The following is a 13101-nucleotide window of genomic DNA, read 5'->3' as shown; positions in this document are numbered from 1 at the left end:
AGGTCAAGGTCATTTTCATTCTCAAACTTTGTTGGGCTCTATCCCAGGAAGCCATCAGCCAAATATGAAGATTCTTTACCATTTAGTTCTTTAGAAGAAGTCATTTGAAGTTTTTGACATATTTGACCCCTGTGACCTTGAAAACAGGTCAAGGTCATTTTCGTTCTCAAACTTTGTAGGGCTCCTACCAACGAAGCTTTCAGCCAAATATCATGACTGTAGGCCTGTCCGTTCTTCAGAAGAAGTTGTTCAAAGGAAAAGTTGACGGACGACGGACGCCGCGGCACGGCATAAGCTCACTTGGCACTTCGTGCCAGGTGAGCTAAAAATTAGCGACAGTTTTTATTTTGAAGTGATAATATGTGAGATTCAGTATGTCATTTCAAAAGTTTGAAATCCACTGTGTTTCAACTCCAAACAGATGAATCTGTATATAGTGTTTAGAAATTACCTTGCTTGCTCTTCTTAACGACATTGAGGAGGGGTGTTAGGGAGTGCATCCAGATGTTTGGCAGGTCCTTTGCTGCAGGATACCGGCAGCAGCTGACGTGGGCAGAGATCTATAAAGACGTACAGAGACAGGTATATCTACCATGTATATAGTGATACTTATTGACTGGGGTTTGAACCTATCCAACCTATGTGTTTTTCTGAGAAATACAGGAAGTTGGAGTACAACAAGCTACGCTAGATTAATGCTTTGGAAAAATCAGATCCTGGGATATTTTCTGAAATATTTCAACCAAAAACAAAACATTCCTATTCTGGATTCAAGATGATCCCCACAAGTAAAAAATACTCTGACAGTAATAATTTTACTTTTGCAGGCACTTTTTCTAAACATACCAATATCAAGCTGACAAAGTTTAATAAAACTGACTTATATTCGTTATATATTAGATTATCTTCACCTACAAAGTTAGTACAAAATAACCCTTTTTTGTACAAAATAACAGGGGTTGGTTTTAACAAGTTAACATAATGCTTGAATATCATTATCATGGCAGCATATATTCTAATGTGATGGAGAAACCCTTAAAATGAAAACCAACCATAAAATTGTGGTAATCTTCATAGGCTCTGTCTAGTATACCAGACATGTTCCTGATGAGATCACCACCGTGGAATATTCCGTGGGACACGGATGATTGACAGCTGTCAGGTGAATAGATAGAGGGGAAGCCGTCGGCGAAGGCGTGGGCCAGCGACATAAAAATAGCCTCATCATCAGTTGCTGACATCCGATCTCTCTTCCTCTCCCAAGGTATTCTGTGGAGCAGAGATATAAGGATTAGATAAACACAATGTTTTATAGGTTTAACGGCAACTTATTGTACCAACACCATCCCTATCCCCAAGCAACTATTTCAGGTGATGTCTGGGGTGGTAGCAGCCGTTTTCAAAATATCAATACCATAAGACTTTCCAGTGAGTCAACACACTCACCTGCTTTATGCTAGCATGGATTAAATCATATAACATTTCCCCTTCCTCATTGAAGAAGTTAGGGTTTAAGCATCCTGCTTTGCATCAAAACTCTATCAATCTTGGTATTTGAAATCACAATTGTACAGGCATTTTAAATCAATCTTTAATTCATAAGTTCCTTAAGAGTTTCAAATTTGTCATTGAAATTGTCATTCTAATTGCTCCCTTCAAATAACATTGGCTTTTCTAGCAGAAACTGACATACATGTACTAGCCCTTACATTTGCTAATTACCATTTATATTAATTTACAACTTTGCTGGATCAAACTGTAGGAGTAGTTATCAACTGCTGTTACACCCCCTTATCCCAATGAACGCATAAATTAATAAGTACATAAACTTCAGAAGCTCTTAATCTCAACCTAACTTCAGTTTTTTTGCTCGGTCATAAATCATTATATTCTTTCATTCTTCATTGCAAATCTTTGTACGATTTCAAGATAAATGACCACAAGAAAACCTAGATTATCCATGTCTTTTATATTTTCAAGTTTTTAATCCAAATTAAGACTTATTTATTAGAATTATAATTAATGTATAACAAAAATAATATTTGTTTCCACAAAATATGATTATGTGCAATAAAGCTAATTTTATCTGTACAATTTTCAAAATTTGCAGTTTATAGTGGAAATTTTGTGAAGACTTAAAACTTAATTAATATTGAGATCAATACATACTTAATTAATTTTGAGATCAATATTTAATTAATATTGTGAACAATCTAATTATAGGATACTTTCAGCTTCACTCTATTTACTTGGATGACAATACTTACACCAGAAAGAGGCCACCACTGTCCAGACTGAGAGTGAGGCTGAACTTATGGATGTTCATCTGCTGCCGAAGTGCTTTCATCGTGGGGCTCTAGAAGGGTACAATGATATCAGTAATCAGTACACAAATGTTGATATCATTTACAGTACACCCTCAGTTTATTACACCAGCACCTGTTTTACCTAACCACATGGCAACGTCTCCCTCAGTTAACACTAATTTCAGAGATGCCACAGTTGATACCATCAGATATTAAGTTCAAATAGTTTAGTTATTATGTAAGGTTGAGAACATCCCAATTTCTATATCCTTAAGGAAATAGCTTATAACCTAGATCTGCAAAATAAAAAAAAAGACAAGAAAGAAATACTGGGACTAAGTTTTGTAATACTATAGAAAAGATGATAACATTTGTCAGAATTTGGGCAAAATGATTGTCTTACATCAAGTGACAGCTGATTGGTCGACATCTGCATACTCATATCAGAAGTACAGTCAGTCGCTTGTTTGGCATCAAAACCTTCGACGTTCAGATACGGGATTAGATGTAGATGAAAATCATTGAAAATCTCCATCACATGATCATCCTTCTTATCGAAACCGCGTAGAAGATGGCGGATAAATCTCATCAGTATTTCTGCACCCACAGGTTCATTGCCATGGAGACCACCGATCAGGAGCACGTGTGGCTTTTTGTTTTCATGGACGTCCAAAACTGATGACAAATGAACCATGGGCACAGATTTTCCACTGACCAAAGTAACAAGGGTTTCCACTTGCATGACCTTCGAGTAATTCTGAGCAAGGCTCGCCAGTTCTGCTGACATCTGAGATAATGTGCGGTATTCGGTAGCCATATTTTCCTGGATGCCGTAATCTTTGTTCAGTGAAAAGTTCTCAAGTGGGCTCTTACTCAGTGTGAAGTTGACCTCTACAGCCGCATCAAAGGTCACATGTACTTGTACCGATTGGTTAGCATACCTGGAATGTACCAGAAAAGTCAAGGTCAAAGGTGCATCGAAAGCGATGGGAAGGTTACAGGCCCTGGGGGAGGGGGGGGGTTGAATTTAAATTCAGCCAATCTGCCATAATTCAGTTTATATCAGGATCAATACATAAACATGTAAAAAAGCAATAACTGTCTGCAGAAGCCTAAAATGTATGGTGATTAATAGCAGCTTACCCTTTGTCTAACACACATATCATTAGGCTGATAATAAAATACTCTAACAAGACAGTATCAAACACTTTGTAATTTATCACACATACATGTGGTGTCTGGCTGTTATTACATAATCCCCAGGTGACAACAGTCTCCAGTAGTCTCCCTCTGTTGCCGTGGTGATGGTGTGGTTGATCCCCGTGACTATGATTTCGGCATCAGCTAGACCAAGGCCGGTCTCTTTGTCCTTCACAAATCCTCGTACTCCCTTGTGTACCTAAAACATAAATCTTTGTCTTTGAATTTATGCAAATCTTTAATAGTGACATGCAGAATACTCTGAGCCTCAGGTAAGCAGTGAAGACTCTCCTATATACTTGAAAATTGCTTGCATATTTTAAACTTTTGCCCCCGTCATGATCAGTCTCTGTAATGCAGATGAATGCATCATGATGATAAAATGTATTCATGGTCAAAATGAATGCTAACTACACAAATTCTATGAAGTGTAACTAAGCACTTAATTTACTCCATTATAAATTTATGAAATACTTATTTTAATCATATCACATTATTTTGGAATTACAACTTATAAACAAACTATCTACGACCTTTAGAGTTACAACCTTTAACTAGAGTTTAACTTCACCACGGTGTGAACTCATTTTTTTTCATATGAACATCAAATTAATATGGCACATTCTATAGTTATATTGTATAGAGTAGCTAACAGCAACACAGGTAAACCTGGTCTTACCTGTCCCATGAAGACAAGTAGAGCGTATTTGTTGGCATCCCAGTACTGGGGCAGGTTGACGGCCATAGGATACTTGATACAGCCAAGCTCAAGTGTAATCTCCAAACAGTTAGTGAACGCATAGTTCCAGTCCTGCATCCCTCCTGTCATACACACATGACTACCATTACTCATTGTACAACAGACCATGTCAACCTTCTTTCATTTCATTTTGTAATTTAACATACAACCTAAATAGCCCTTTATTCAATTTACAAAAATACTTTATGGCACTTTACAGTAAATGAATAATGATTTCTTTAGGGTTACAGAACTACATAAAATATATAAAAGGTTTATTAATCCTTCACTAAGTCTATACAATTAGCAAACCAGTATTTAACACACATCCAAGGTTAAATCAAGGTCAGTGAAGAGGAGAATATAGGTCACAAACTTATATCTGATACATTGGTGAAGTAATCAAGATGAATGGAAGTTGAGTGATATTTGACGCTCTAGTACAGAAACGGGTTATCTTTTTATGTCAACATTTGCTTCAATATCCTGTTTCCATCTGACAAATGAGAAGTGATAATAAGCAGATTTCACCATATCAAAGATATGAAGCTAAAAGCAAAGTCTCATAAAGATGATGTATGGATGGAGGTAAGGACAGAAGGAAAAGGTAAACATATAATTACCACTCCACTAATGTAGCAGGGCATAAAATGGTCCAATAGGTATAACGTCATGATCATATGATTCATTTTTTAACTCTCTGTCCATCTTTAACTGTCTGTATTTGGAGAAGTGACACTATTGTATAAGGGTTAATAAACCTTAGTATGAACAAATGATATTTTTTTTTAAATGACCTATGATTTGACTGAGCTAGTCTATCAAGGAATCTATATGCTGTTGTGTTCCTACACAAACCCAAAGTGGTAAACAATGGTGCTAGAATATTGTAACAGAACTAAAGATGGCACAAACCTGCTACGCTATACCAGGCAGCTCCGTTCGTAATCCCATCCGTAAAGTACTCGTCACTCAGGCTTGTACACGGGTGACCATTGTGCATCGTCGAATGAGCCTAACAGAACGAAAGTTAAATGTCAAGCATGGTAGAATGGAACAATCAGAACAAAGGTTACATATACATCACGGCAAAATTGACCAATGGCAAGGTTACGTACAATATGGTTGTATAGTTTGGTCAGCATAAAAGTTACATGCATAGCAAGGTAAAACAGAGGTATCAACGCTAAAGGTATAAGCCCAAGGCTAACTTAAACACCTCCGAGTTATCAATAGGTTTGTTTGTACTTCTTGAGAAAAATTAAGAAAACAGTATGTGTATAGTCATTTAATGATGTTTAATGATAGATTGCTGGTACTGGATTTTCATACCTTCTACACCATATACTCAATACAAGATAATTGTCAAAATAAAAAGTTTTTTGATTGTAACGACACCTCAGTTCATAAACTAGCTTTGAAGTTATAAAATAAATCAGTGTTTTCCTAGTGTTTATCCAGTTCATTTTTACTACATTTTCTGGTAATTAAAGTTTGCACTTTTGCAGTTTTTAGTAAAAAACATTTTTTCCTCTTCATGTACACCCACATATATGTATGATAGTTATGAGCCAAGACAGGTTTCATAGATATTGAATTGAAGCTCATTGTATCTAATGGATGTATGGACATATGAACAATACTCCCCGAGACAAGGTTGTATCTATGGACGTATGGACATATGGACAACACTCCCCGAGACAAGGTTGTAGTATCTATGAATGTATGGCCATATGGACAATACTCCCCGAGACAAGGTTGTAGTATCTATGGATGTATGGACATATGGACAACACTCCCCTAGACAAGGTTGTATCTATGAATGTATGGACATATGAACAATTCTCCCCGAGACAAGGTTGTAGTATCTATGAATGTATGGCCATATGGACAATCCTCCCCGAGACAAGGTTGTATCTATGGATGTATGGACATATGAACAATACTCCCCGAGACAAGGTTGTAGAATCTATGAATGTATGGACATATGAACAATACTCCCCGAGACAAGGTTGTATCTATGGACGTATGGACATATGGACAACACTCCCCGAGACAAGGTTGTAGAATCTATGAATGTATGGACATATGAACAATACTCCCCGAGACAAGGTTGTATCTATGGATGTATGGACATATGAACAATACTCCCCGAGACAAGGTTGTATCTATGAATGTATGGACATATGAACAATACTCCCCGAGACAAGGTTGTAGTATCTATGAATGTCTGGACATATGGACAATACTCCCCGAGACAAGGTTGTATCTATGGGTGTATGGACATATGGACAATACTCCCCGAGACAAGTTTGTATCTATGGATGTATGGACATATGGACAACACTCCCCTAGACAAGGTTGTATCTATGAATGTATGGACATATGAACAATTCTCCCCGAGACAAGGTTGTAGTATCTATGAATGTATGGCCATATGGACAATCCTCCCCGAGACAAGGTTGTATCTATGGATGTATGGACATATGAACAATACTCCCCGAGACAAGGTTGTAGTATCTATGGATGTATGGACATATGGACAACACTCCCCGAGACAAGGTTGTATCTATGAATGTATGGACATATGGACAACACTCCCTGAGACAAGGTTGTATCTATGAATGTATGGACATATGTCCATACATCCATAGAGACAACCTTATCTCGGGGAGTATTGGTCATATGTCCATACATCCATAGATTGAGATGCCAGGTGTCCATCATGTGGTTGCCTTCAGTACACCAAATAAAGTTGGGGGAGTATTGTTTATATGTCAATACATTCATAGATACAGCCTTGTCTCAGGAGTACTGTTTATATGTCCATACATCCATAGAGACAACCTTGTCTCAGGTGTATTGTTTATATGTCTATACATTCATAGATACACCCTTGTCTCAGGGAGGGTTGTCCATATGTCCATCCATTCATAAATACAACCCTGTCTCGGGGAGTATCTATGGATGTGTGGACATATGAACTATACTCCCCGAGACAAGGTTGTATCTATGAATGTATGGACATATAAACAATACTCCCCCAACTTCATTTGGTGTACTGAAGGTAACCACATGATGGACACCTGGCATCTCAATTGCATTATTTAAAGACACAATTTAGGCAAGATATCTGGCAATAGAAACCACAAACCAAGGAGTAGGCTTCCGACACTTGTTTAAAGATGCTATCATCAGGACATTTGGTGTAGGTGGCAATACCGGCAGCATTGTCATCGTAGGGGTAGTTGGCCACTAGGGTGCCACCGTGGAGATTTGCTGACAGGACAAAAGGGTGTTTCTGAACCCATTCCATCACAGCAGTAGTCTCCACTTGCTGATGCCGATTGATTGAGTTGATGATATCAAATCTGTCAGGGAAGTTCCTGTTGAGGTCGATGTTGTTGTGGTTTTCACGTCCTCGCGTCCCAACACGATCTCCTGGGGAAGAGAAAAATACAACATTTACCGGTAAAGACACGTAGCAAAAAAAGTCTTCAAGGCTGTATGAAAAATATATCTATTACGTGTTCTCATATGTAATACTTTACAAGGCAATCAAGTCTGTTCTGAAGCTATCTTAACGCTCACATATTGGACGACACGACATACTCATAGATCACCAGAGGAACAAGCATGTTTTATGGCTTATCTAGCTGATGGGATGATGACTTCAAGCTTGTTCACACATCTGTTGGATCTCAAATGTTCAGTGGAACCCGCTTTTTATAATATTTGCCAGAGAAAAATATCATAATAACCAATATATCATAATATCCGATCAAGCTGTTTCCGATCGTTTTTATGTTGTCTGAACCGAAGTGAGATGCCCTATATAAGTCAGACACAGATTGATGTAGAAACATGGAAAAATATAAATACAAACTGATAAAGTAATAATTGAAATAATTTGTTCATTGTTATTTATATTAGCGTGTTGGAAAAATTCAAGGAGATTTCTTTTTGCCGTCATAATTATCAGTATGTAAATTCTACTTTCACTTTCAAATAACTTGTTGAGCATATTCCTAATAACTATCTTTATACTACATCCTAGCTAACGATATTGTAATGTTACAGTCAATAGGATCGAAGAAGTGACATAAATAGTCATGTTTTACCTTTTTGAAATGAGAAGTATACCGGGAATCTTTCACCTTACACTGGTAAAATCCATATTTGTACAAAGTTAATTTCGCTAATCACATTTGATTTTAAAGTTTATCATGTTGTTTGCTAATGTTAACTGTTATGTAGTTATTGAGGGCAGAAAAAGCAATGTTACACAACTGCAAAACATTTCTTGTGTACGTTAGATTCTAACTCACAAATGATATTCCAATAAGAAGCTTATTTAAATTCTGCAGAATGATATGTTTCAGAGTGTCTGATTGGTCAGGCAATATATGCCAAAGAAGCTGCATTACGCTGGAGATACATGTGAATGCTTGCAACCATAATTAATTTTGCTTTTGTTCCTTTGTCACAGCAGTACAATTGACTGACTGTTCAATAGACCATACAGGATCAGTTATGAACAAATGGACAAACTGAAAAATGTAATCATATAAAAAAAATTGTACCTTCTGTCGAGATCTCGTATCCATCTGGGTTCATGGAAGGCATGATGTGTATTCGTGTGAAGTTCACAAGGAGAGAGATGAAGTGATTGTGATTGTAATTTTCACACAGCAGCTGTATCAGGGACAGCAGCAACTCACGACCTACGACCTCGTTACCATGCATGTTTCCGATGTACTTAAACTCTGGCTCACCTGTAGTACACAGGTAAAAGTAAATCGTTATGAAGTAAGTCATAAATGAATTTAAATACAAAATCAAATCTGCATTGCGGTTTACATAAACAAAAAAATATCTATGCATTCAAAATTGTTCACACTGCTAGAATTAACCCTTTCACCACTGTAGACCATAATGGACTCATCCATATCAATACATGGTAGAGCTTGCTAAAGTTACATAGAGGTGAAAGGGTTATGAATATTCATGACATGAATAGTAATGGTATTTAACAGTATTCAATTTCAATGGTTTACATGTCCAAGTAAATGTCCCTGAAAAAGATGTAATTCTTGTAGAAAACCTGTGCTGTAGCTGATGTAGTCTAGAAATAAAAGACTGTGAATTTTCAAAAGAAATATTCACAAAATTTGCTCCCTAAAACACAACATTTTAGATGTCTATAGCTAGGCACTGATTACTCACAATCTTTTTCTCAATCCATCAATTCTTCCCAGTTCCATTAATTTGCATGTTGCTTATTAATTGCTTTTGTTTAAATAACGTCTTCATAAATATATTAACTTATAAGAATTAGTGAAAATCTTAAGCAAACTTTGCAGATGTATTGTTTGCTTAAAATTAACAAGTTTTTCATTAAATACAACATACAACCATTTAAATTTAAAAGAACTCACCTGGCTCGTGTATCCCTGGATTGTCAGAGATCTCCATGGTCCAGAGTTGTCTTCCTTCAACAGACAGGCCTATACTGTATAGACGTGTGATGTGAGGGTACTGACGATTCAAGTCCTCCAGGAAGGCCTGCAGATCAGTGTAGTCGTGATGCTTGAATTCTGCTGGCTCTATGAACCTGAGTTTCTCCCGATGCGAGGCATCACGAATTTTGTTGATGTGATTTACCAATATGTCTATGGTATCTGCCTCAGGTTCAGGGGATGTTGGTTTTGGGGTCGGTACTTTAGTCGAGGTCAAAGGGGCGGACTTCGGAGATTGAGATGGTGATGCACTGTGAATGAAATATACAGTAAAACACATTTATAATGATCCAAAGGAGACGTTAAAAATATCAGTACACTATAGGTGTAAATCTTTGTACATCATATATCTAGTCCTCACCAGATGACAAGCAATTAAAAACAACAAGAGGCCCAGAGGGCCTGTATCGCTCACCTGAATATCTAAGCAGTCATAGCAAAATATTCTTATTAAATATTATATTGCACTAAAAATATTTCCCTCGCACACCTTGTCAGCTCAATCTGTTGAAACTACCAGCCAAATATTATTTTAAGATTCTATGCTTTTTGATTCTTCTTCAGAAGTTGCTTGACATAGTTTTCCCTGTGACCTTATAAGTAGTTCAATGTCATTTTCCTTCTCAAATTGGTTAGCTCTATTCCAAAAAGCTACCAGCCAAATCTTATGAATCCATACCTTTTAGTTCTTGAGAACAAATCCTTTAAAATGTTGTTGACCTCTAAAGTAGGTTGAGGTCATTTTCATTTGCAAAATTCGGTGAGCTCTATCCCAGGATGTCACCAGCCAAATATTATAATTTCATGCCTTTTAATTCTTCAGATGTAGCTGTTTGAACCGTTTGACATATTTGAATGCTGCGACCTTGAAAGTAAGTCAAGGTCATTTTCATTCGCAAACTTTGTTGGGCTCTCTCCCAGGTAATAACCAGCCAAATATTAAGGTTCTATGCCTTCCAGTTCTTCAAAAGAAGTCATTTGAAGTGTTTGACATATCTGACTCATGTGACCTTAAAAGTAGGTCAAGGTCATTTTCATTCTCAAACTTTATTGGGCTCTTTCCCAGGAAGCTACCAGCCAAATATCTAGGTTCTATACCTTCCAGTTTTTAAGAAAAAGTCGTTTTAATCATTAAAATATCTGACTACTGTAACCTTGATTGTAGGTCAAGGTCATTTTCATTTTCAATCTTTGTCGGGCTTTATCCCAGGAAGCCACCAGCCAAATATAAAGAGTCTATACCTTTCAGTTCTTCAGAAGAAGTCGTTTTAAGTGTTTGACACATTTGACCCCTGTGACCTTGAAAGAAAGTTAAGGTCATTTTCGTTCTCAAACTTTGTTGGGCTTTATCCAAGGAAGCCACCAGCCAAATAGGAAGATTCTATAACTTTTAGTTCTTCAGAAGTCAGTTTTAGCGTTTGACATATTTGACCGCTGTGACCTTGAAAGTAGGTCAAGTTCATTTTCGTTCTCAAACTTTGTTGGGCTCTATCCCAGGAAGCCATCAGCTGAATATGAAGATTCTATACCATTTTGTTCTTCAGAAGAAGTCGTTTGAAGTTTTTGACATATTTGACCCCTGTGACCTTGAAAGTAGGTCATGGTCATTTTCGTTCTCAAACTTTGTCGGGTTCCTACCAAAGCTTTCAGTCAAATATCATGACTCTAGGCCTGTCAGTTCTTCAGAAGAAGTTGTTTAAAGGAAAAGTTGACGGACGAGGACTGACGGACGGACGATGGACGCCGCACCATGACATAAGCTCACTTGCCCTTTGGGCAAGTGAGCTAAAAACTAACACGGTTAAGTTACTCATCCTTTTTGTCAAGATAGATGTGACAGAGGTCCGGTGACATTTAATCCCTGACGAAGGGCTAAGCCCGAAAGCTTGGAAAAAGAGGGACTTTTTAGTTTATTAGTAAAAACAAACATATTTTACGAGAAAATGATAATATATATTGATCATTATTAATGATTTAACTGATAGTCTACTTCTTACTATGCAAGAAATTAGATTTAACTACCTCAGAATAATTAAATGATATCTTAGAGGTAAATGATCAGTAACAGACACAATTAGGCCATAATGAGGTAATGGAAATCAAGATTTATTTGATCAAATGATATTGATGAAAACTAATCTGTAAATGTAGATTAATTACAAGATGTTAAACATTTGTGAATCTTCAGGTGTTTTTTTTAAAATCTAAAGTGAACGAGGAAAAGCAAGGATTGAAGCAGGTTTGATTCCTAAAAACAAGCATTTGACAAGCATGTTTTCTGAATTGTCTGAATCTAAATTAAATTGAAATAATACAGAACAATAACTATGACTCAACTATTGATATTTCATGTCAAAAAGCAAGGCAAGTGCAATCATTGATTAATTTTGAATAGGTAAAAAAAATAAAGAGGATTAGTCAATATAAGAAACATTCATATACCTAACAGTACAGAAAAACCAGCCTCAGAGAAAATGCATGCCAATTCCATTCCCGGTACTACATGATTTATTTGATATCAGTTTCCAATTACCAAGGATTGGTGAAAAAAGCTTCTGTCTAGAAAAATCTGGACAGTCAGAGATGGAAAGGATACGGGATTTACTAAGGTACAAGCATTTCCAAAAAGTCCTACCAGTTCCCACTTCAAAGTGAATAAGAAATCAATACAAGAGGCCCAGAGGGCCTGTATTGCTCACCTGGATATCTAAGCAATCTTGGCAAAATATTCTCCAAATAAGATCCAAGGGAATGGGCAAGACCCTAAGGCCAAACCTTGAAGCATATCTGTATTAGATTGTTCAGGCCCAGCAAGTTTATGTATGGTTATGGGGTGGGGATCTCAACTGTTTCCAAGCTGTGACTAAGAAACTAGGTCCCTAGGGTTGTGGCCAGACCCCAGGGTCAATTCTAATATCATGACTGCATTCGTCTCTTTCTTTATGCCCAACAATTGTATATATAGTTTTGGGGTGGGAATCTCACCGTTTCAAAGTTATGACCCAGGGGTTAAATTTGCAAGGGTGGGGCAGATCCCGGGGTCAATTCTAATATCATGACAGCATTTGTCTTTTTATGCCAAACAATTGTATATATATTTTTGGGGAGGGGATCTTAACCGTTTCATAGTTATGACCCAGGGGTTAAGTCTCCAAGGGTGGGGCAGTTCCTGGGGTCAATTCTAATATCATGACAGCATTTGTCTCTTTATGCCCAACAATTGTATATATAGTTTTGGGGTGGGGATCTCAACTGTTTCGAAGTTATGACCCAGGGGTTAAGTTAAAGCAAGGGTGGGGCAGATCCCGGGGTCAATTCTAATATCATGACAGCATTT

At 37.1% G+C, this 13101-nt stretch overlaps 1 protein-coding gene across 2 annotated transcripts in view; it reads right to left on the bottom strand.

The window, feature by feature from the left end:
- LOC110446872 (carboxypeptidase D-like) overlaps positions 1 to 13101 on the bottom strand; it is a 39498-nt gene that overhangs the window by 16024 nt on the left and 10373 nt on the right. For both annotated transcript variants that reach the window (XM_021492213.1, XM_021492214.1), the window contains 10 exons: positions 9684 to 10015; positions 8829 to 9020; positions 7400 to 7686; positions 5161 to 5260; positions 4186 to 4328; positions 3536 to 3705; positions 2710 to 3247; positions 2268 to 2356; positions 1053 to 1269; positions 452 to 560 (listed from right to left, as the gene is read on the bottom strand). In XM_021492213.1, the coding sequence (XP_021347888.1) occupies positions 452 to 560; positions 1053 to 1269; positions 2268 to 2356; positions 2710 to 3247; positions 3536 to 3705; positions 4186 to 4328; positions 5161 to 5260; positions 7400 to 7686; positions 8829 to 9020; positions 9684 to 10015 (2177 nt within the window). The remainder of the gene's footprint in view (positions 1 to 451; positions 561 to 1052; positions 1270 to 2267; positions 2357 to 2709; positions 3248 to 3535; positions 3706 to 4185; positions 4329 to 5160; positions 5261 to 7399; positions 7687 to 8828; positions 9021 to 9683; positions 10016 to 13101) is intronic.

This window comes from Mizuhopecten yessoensis, unplaced genomic scaffold (genome assembly GCF_002113885.1).
Source record: "Mizuhopecten yessoensis strain PY_sf001 unplaced genomic scaffold, ASM211388v2 scaffold3023, whole genome shotgun sequence".
NCBI lineage: Eukaryota > Metazoa > Mollusca > Bivalvia > Pectinida > Pectinidae > Mizuhopecten > Mizuhopecten yessoensis.
This window is presented reverse-complemented; position numbering and strand designations above follow the sequence as displayed.